We start from the raw sequence: 6,801 nt of genomic DNA, 5'->3' as shown, positions 1-6,801 counted from the left end.
CCCCCCCCCTCCCCCAAGTTGCCTCCGCTACCGCAAAGCAACAGCATTAAGCAAACGCAAGCATCACGATCAGTCCTCAGGACTGTAGTTTTCCCGAACAATGCGGTGAATCTGCGACGGCGTGTACTCCGACTCGTTAGTTGCGTAGAGCGTAATCAACTCTGGAGGCACATACTCCGTCACTGGTGAGTGCACCACAAAAGAGCCAAACGTGTCAACATCAGCTCCGTACGGAGCTGGCAGTACATCACCTGGAGACCCGTATGTGTTCCACGGTATTTCTTGTGCTGAAGAACGAGAAATTTTCACCAGGCTTGTGCAGTACGCATCACTGGGGTAAAATGGAGTCATTTTTATGGTTGCGGTTACTACGAGCACGGGAACGGCAAAATGCTTGGCTGCGATACAAAGTGGATGGGTTCCAATAGGCGCAAGAATCCCGCCATTTGCGAGGACGTTTTCAGCACCGATCAGCACTTTTGTGCAGGTACCCATAACCGCAAATGCAGAGCTGTCGGGTAACACTTGCACTTCTGCGTGCTTGGAGCGTAGCTCCGCTGCTAATTTATGGGACGCCTCGCACAGAAGAGGTGCACCCTCCAAAATAATAACTTTAAACGAAGTTCCCGCTGACAGAGCATGTAAGAGGTACCGACGGGTTGTATGGCTGCTACCTGTTGTTATTACCGTGTCTGTTGGGTGCAGTTGCTTTACCGCACGCTCGCATAGGGCGTCACACATCCCCTCTATTTCAGCACGGAGTTCTACAATATGTTGCAAGACACAGTTGAAAAAATCGTGGGCGTGTACGAGCACGGCCGCTTCCTCACGCACCACGCTGTCCACCTCACGCCGACTCGGCGCCCTGCGGAGTGTTTGCCTGCCAGGGATGCCAACGGTTGATATTTCCTGCTCCTCTTCCTCATAACTCTCATTGGAATCATTTGTAGTGCCCGTCCCCCGTCCTGTACCGCCTGCAACTGAGCACACGCCACTCGACTGCCGATTAGTGGTCGCCAGCCGCTGCATATCCAACGAAGCACTTTTCTCATTGTCTGACCCACCCGCATCCCCCTTCTCAAAGCTATCAACCTCATTACTGCTCACTTTACATTCAACGGCAGCCGTACGAATAAAAGAGAGCACGCGACGCGTGACATTTGTGAGCAGAAGCGTACCAAATTGGGCGCGCAACATTGCGTCACCAGTGAATGAGATGAGCCATATCAGTCGATGCACGTCCCTAGAGGTTATAATCTCACAGGAGTGGGAGTGAGTCCCTGTAGTGCCTTTCTTTTCCAGATGGTTTTTAAATTCTGTAATAATTTCGTGCATAAGCTGCACCGAGCCGCTGGCTGCCGTCATCGAAAAGCTTTTACCATCACGCGGCCCCAACTTGCCGCGGCGAACGTTTCCCACAAACTTCTCAATAAGATCCCCGATAATCTCCATTAAAGGTGAGGCCTCCTCTTGTATCCGAATCGATCGTTTCCCCATCGCAACTATGACTGCTACCACCGCCGATGTTTGTGACGGCCGTGCACACTGAGCTGCGGATTAAAAACGCTTGCGTCGGATACCGTAGAGGAAGAATCCTGAATCACACAAATTCACTACCTTGTATGACATACATGTACGAAAACACACATATGGATATGGGAACGAACATTTGTTAACCAAGAAAAGAACACAAACAACAACGGTTAAAAGCGGTGAGAAATCGTGGGTATCAGGGAGTGTGGAAAAGAAAGCTATTGAATGAACAACAGAACGAGCGCAAAGAGACAAAGTCTCAGATGCCCCTACATTCACGTGATATTCTACCACAATGAATAACGTCCCGATAGGAAGCTACACATGGTAATTTTTACGTGTATATACAGTCAAAATAAAAAAGGAAGAAAGGCGCAAAAGAGTGAGCTCTCAATATAAATTAGGGGAGGGAAAGAGCGAGCCATCCACGAGCTGGATTAATGGAAAGTCAGAAAAGAAACGCGAAGAAAGTAAAACCAAGAACAAACGCCTTTCCTCTAGCTGCTTGACACAAGAAAACTTCCCTTTCTACGCAAATCTAATACCTCCCGCATGACCCATTTCCAGATCCTCCGGAAAGCATGGGCGTCAGGAGCCACTCCACAAAATACCTCTAACGTTGTGTTTGTCTACATGCATGCACATCAATGCATATGTGGGAAACAAATACTACTGCGTTTACTTTTCTCGCCGTCCGCCTATTTTTTCTTCTTGCTTCTCCTGCTAAAGTAAGGAAGAATACATAATCACAGTAATCGAAGCAAACAACCACATACCATCCTATTACTATCACCGCTGGCGTTCCTCCCGCAGCCGGCGCCTCTCTTCACGGCGCAGCACTACCGCAGCCAAGCGTTTAATCTGCTCACGGCCCAACGGCTCATCATTGTCCAATAGAGCCATAGAGCGCCTGCCTTCCTCAGTGTCATCCTCGTGTTCACCAGAGTCGCTTGATACTGTAGAAATGCCAAGCTTTCCCCCACCAATGGGTACGATGCCATTTGTAACGCTATCTGTGAAGCAGCTCCCCTTGTCAAAGAAGCAGCTTCCATCCGTTTCCGGTGACGGCGGATTGTTTGTAACGGGGGTTGACGTTGTTGGAGTTGCCGTTTTGGCCTGTTCCTTTATAGAACACAGCTTCACACGCGTGTTGGACGATGGAAGGTTCACGTGAATAGATGCCACACATGGCGCTGTTGAAGTGCGGTCCACCGTTTCGTCGGCAAGGGATAGTATTTTTGCCCCCAAGAGTTGCAAATTTGTAACAACATTTTCAATCTTTGTCCGCGGAACCACAACCTCAGGCTTATACAATGAAACTTGCTCTGCGAGTACATCTGTGTGCTGCACCACCTCCGCCAGAATGCGTTCCAGTGTTGTCAGCTCCCCCAGAGCTGAGTCACGTTTACACGACGCATCGGTAACGTAGCTATCCAACTCGCTCTTCATGCAGAACGTTACAGGTGCGGGGTGTACGTAGGTAACTTCGTGATCCTTTACTTTTTTCTTCAGTCTCGCAACCTCATTCTGAAGGTCTTCAAGTCTTTTTTGCTCGTCGCGGTACTGTTTTTGAAGCTGTTCACGCAGCGCCTGCTCTTGGGAAAACTTATTCACAAGGTCGTCAAGTGACTCTGCTTCTGTCACACGCATCATTTTTACAAAACTTTTTTCGAACGCTCTCATGCGCTCCTCATCCTTCGCCGATCCACTTGCAAGAAGGGCATTAGCGATCCTGTCAGATAATTCAGCCCGTTGATTGTAGTCAGACGTACCAGCAACCACAGAATTTCGATCAGGGGGTAATATAGTTCGTCGTCGCCTCTGCAGGACAAGTTGCTTCTCTATTTCAGCTTCTTCGATGCGCTGTAATTCCTCATCAATTTCCTGCTGCAACTCCACTTGCCGCTGCTCAAGACCTTGTGTTTGACGTAGTGCAGTTTCCACACGAAGTCTTCTGTCAGCAAGGGCTTTGTCTTTCAAATGCCGTGCCTGCTGAAAAGAGGAATCAAAGCTCTTTAAATCCCTTTGCACGTTTTCATATTGCGATGTAGCGTTGTGATAGAGTGTTACAAGGCGCGCATATTCCTGGTGGCGAATATCAAGGTGCTGCTCCAGAGCACGCGTGCGGGCATCACGACCAATAGAATCTTCCACAAGCTCCTTCAACAGCTCACGGTACCCATCATTAATCCTCGCAACAAACCGCTGGTGCCCCAGTGTCTGATCAAGAAATTTTTCGAGACGATGAATCCGCAATGCTACACTTTTGCTTCCTGACACGGCGCCATCTTTGGCTGCCTCAGAAAGCTCCCTTTCGTTGGTTACACGCTCCTCCTCATTTCTGCGAATTCCTTCCTCGATCTTTCTCACTTGGTGTGTCAGGCGGTTCAGCCGTCTTATTGTTGCATATTTGCGACGGTCCAAAAGTTCCAACTCCCGGTCCGTTACGTTCTTGCCACAGGCACGAATGGAGCGGAGGTGCGTATTTTCATCGTGCATCATACGCACTTGCGCGCGATTGGAGGCAATTTTCTGTTGATACTCCCGTACCACCTTGGTCCGCTGAGCACTGATCTCATTAATCCGCTGCATGTAAAGTTCCACTTCATTTTTTGGTGCCTCAGCCACAGTAGCGTGGCGCGACCCCGCATTGGTTCGCTGTTTCGAGGGTTGCTTTGGACTCAACTTCCGTTGATCATTCCCGGCAGCATCCCCGCGGGCACTTCGACTTTGAACGGAGGATCCCTGTGCTGGCGGAGACGAGCGCCCCGCTGCCGCTGAAGGCAACCTAGTCATGCGAGCAGTATTTGCGGGCTATTTACCGAGGTAAGGAAAGGAAAGTCACAGACAAAAAATAATTTATACATATATATATATATATATAAAGGAAACGAAGGCGAAACACGGCGGGTAATGCAAATGAACAATCCGAGAAGGGGGATATCCCCCTTGTTTTCTACTCTACAACTCATACTCAACACTCACGCGTGCACAGACTAAACTGTGTTTCCAGGTTTAGCGGTGAACACTCCACCTCCCCCTCGCCTTCCACTCAAGAAGAGTGAGGCCCAGAACACACACAAGGGGAAACAAACAAACTTTAGTGTGCAAACCAAGAAGTCTCCACGTAAGTGTAAAGGGGGGGAAATAGCGCGCAACAGCAAGGACGTGTAAAGCCTCATGCGAATTATTTTAAAAGTTCCGGCTCAACCGACTACTTGGGAAAGATGACTTCAAACATCTCAACCGGCGAGACTGCGCGCGGGGTGCTCCGCCGCTCAGAAACAGAAGAGAAGCAAACAGATTCATGCGCCGTCAGACGCAAACCAAAGGTAACGGGCGGGAAGCAAAAGCGCAGGTAAAAATTCAAAAGGGAAATGAAGCCGCTGTTAAGAAAATTTACCTCCCCCCAAAGTAAAAGCAGACATTTCCCAATATCTGACTGCGATGAAAACAGTGGTGCAGCACGCTTCGTCAGCACACAAGAAAAAAAAACCATCCACCCTCAACACCTCCCTCTCCCCCATACTCCCCTCGCCCTCGCATTCCGGTAAGAGGCTCGCTTTCATCTACATTTTTCTTCGATAATACCGTCTCAAGTGATGTGCACCTCAGGTTATTGTAATCTTCGTTTCTTCAGCCACCCTAGCCTTAGCTTTATTCAACCACTGAAGGCTCGACTCCACACGTTTCCGCATAATGCCGTGCATGTACGTCCTCCCGGCACGGATATGATAGGCTAGCGTAGTGCGGAAGTTTACTAGGTGCATAACAGTCTCAACGAGACGCGGCGGGGGTTCCATCTGCTGCTTATACAACTGGAAGCTACACCAAAATGTGTTCGGATCGCGCACACGACCCCGAGGACCGGTCACAGCAACGACAGAATCCGGAGGGCCACCTTGTTCAAATATAAATGCAGACGAACCACAAAAGCTACGTTCATGCTTCCTCACCTCCACCATTGCCTGCAGAAAGTGACGTGTCAACACAGCATCGTCCTTAGACGAGACACGCAATGCGATAGCAACAATGAAACTTCCCCTATTATTGTACACCACCATTTCCTCACCATCGTGGTAATGCAGCTGCAGTGGTTGAACTACTTCGGGGTTCGTTAAAAACAACTCAAATTGCCGGGCAAATGCGGGTACGAAGCTCCACGCCCGTAGCTGGGCGGTCGAATGCATTGCCTCCCTCAGCATCTTCGCAGGCACGTTGGAGGGAATGTGCACCGCAACTGTAAAATCTTCACCATCTCCCTTATGTGTGTCACACACAACAAATTTCTGCAACTCCGACGGGAAGAGTGTTGTCACTACCTCATAAAAGTTCCCATGGGTGTTCAACTCAGCGAATGGAGTGAAGCTCCGAAGCGAAACTGTTACAGAGGCAGTGCCACCAACATTTACTGTCCCGACCTCGCCACTTCCGGTATCTTTTGAATCCACACCACTCGTCTGTGACATCTCTTTCTCTTCCTTGTCCCACTCCACGCGGATGTGATACTCGCAGCCATCGAAGTCTCGCACAACACTTACGGGTATTTTGCTATCGCCCCTCAAGATGCGCTCAACAGCAGCATGAACGGCGGGATGCTCCCTCTCTAACAGCAACAGCATCTATGGAAGGACTATATGCAGGGAAGAAACAAAAAGGAAAAAGAACGCATACATATATTCATTGTGGTGCCGGTATACTACTGGGACCAGGTTCCCGAAAGCAGTAGGGAAGAAGACAACAAGGGTAATGAAATCAATGTATACATATATACATATAGACCAACATATATATATATATATTTTACTGTAAGCGCATGTGTTTTCGTGTGGGAACAAAAGTGAAGCGTGCGGTGTCGTAAAAGAGAGGAAACGCGGGATGTCAGCTATACACTGAGGCTTCCACCACGTTCCTCCTACCACTACTTTCGATGATTGTTCCATTCAGTTAATGGTGGGTTAGATGGCCTAATTTCTTAAATTCTGATGCAACCAAGTAGGAAAAGCAACATAACATTGATAATAATGCTGGTGTCACACATGGAAGAAAAACTTCCACAACCAAAATAGAGAACACCGACGTGGGTATTCTCATGTTGCGTCGGTTGAGGACGTGGAAGTCATTCTATGCGAATGTTCAGCCAGCCACACGGTTTAACTTACGCAGAGGTGCTCCATCGTCCCCTCCACCACGGCCAGCAGAGACGAGTCGTGTGGAGGTGGCTGGAAGTAAGAAAAGGGATGGTTATTGTGAACCAAGCGACAAGCT

General features: G+C 49.0%; 3 protein-coding genes across 3 annotated transcripts; all 3 read right to left on the bottom strand.

Annotated features, from left to right (window-relative positions):
- Window positions 1-69: 69 nt before the first annotated feature.
- TEOVI_000096500 (translation initiation factor eIF-2B subunit beta, putative) lies at window positions 70-1,497 on the bottom strand (the record flags this gene model as incomplete). The annotated part of the gene is made up of 1 exon (XM_067224282.1): window positions 70-1,497. The coding sequence occupies one exon, from the start codon at window positions 1,495-1,497 to the stop codon at window positions 70-72; it is 1,428 nt and encodes a 475-aa protein (XP_067080383.1).
- An 825-nt stretch (window positions 1,498-2,322) lies between these two features.
- Window positions 2,323-4,329, bottom strand: TEOVI_000096400 (uncharacterized protein; the record flags this gene model as incomplete). Its single annotated transcript, XM_067224281.1, has 1 exon — window positions 2,323-4,329. The coding sequence occupies one exon, from the start codon at window positions 4,327-4,329 to the stop codon at window positions 2,323-2,325; it is 2,007 nt and encodes a 668-aa protein (XP_067080382.1).
- An 815-nt stretch (window positions 4,330-5,144) lies between these two features.
- Window positions 5,145-6,155, bottom strand: TEOVI_000096300 (ARP2/3 complex subunit, putative; the record flags this gene model as incomplete). Its single annotated transcript, XM_067224280.1, has 1 exon — window positions 5,145-6,155. One exon carries the CDS (start codon window positions 6,153-6,155, stop codon window positions 5,145-5,147), a length of 1,011 nt encoding a protein of 336 aa, XP_067080381.1.
- Window positions 6,156-6,801: the final 646 nt, after the last annotated feature.

The sequence above is a fragment of the Trypanosoma equiperdum genome, assembly GCF_001457755.1.
Source record: "Trypanosoma equiperdum strain OVI genome assembly, contig: ctg_254, whole genome shotgun sequence".
Taxonomy (NCBI): Eukaryota; Euglenozoa; class Kinetoplastea; order Trypanosomatida; family Trypanosomatidae; genus Trypanosoma; species Trypanosoma equiperdum.
The sequence above is the reverse complement of the archived record's forward strand: the minus strand, read 5'-3'. Positions and strand labels throughout refer to the sequence as shown.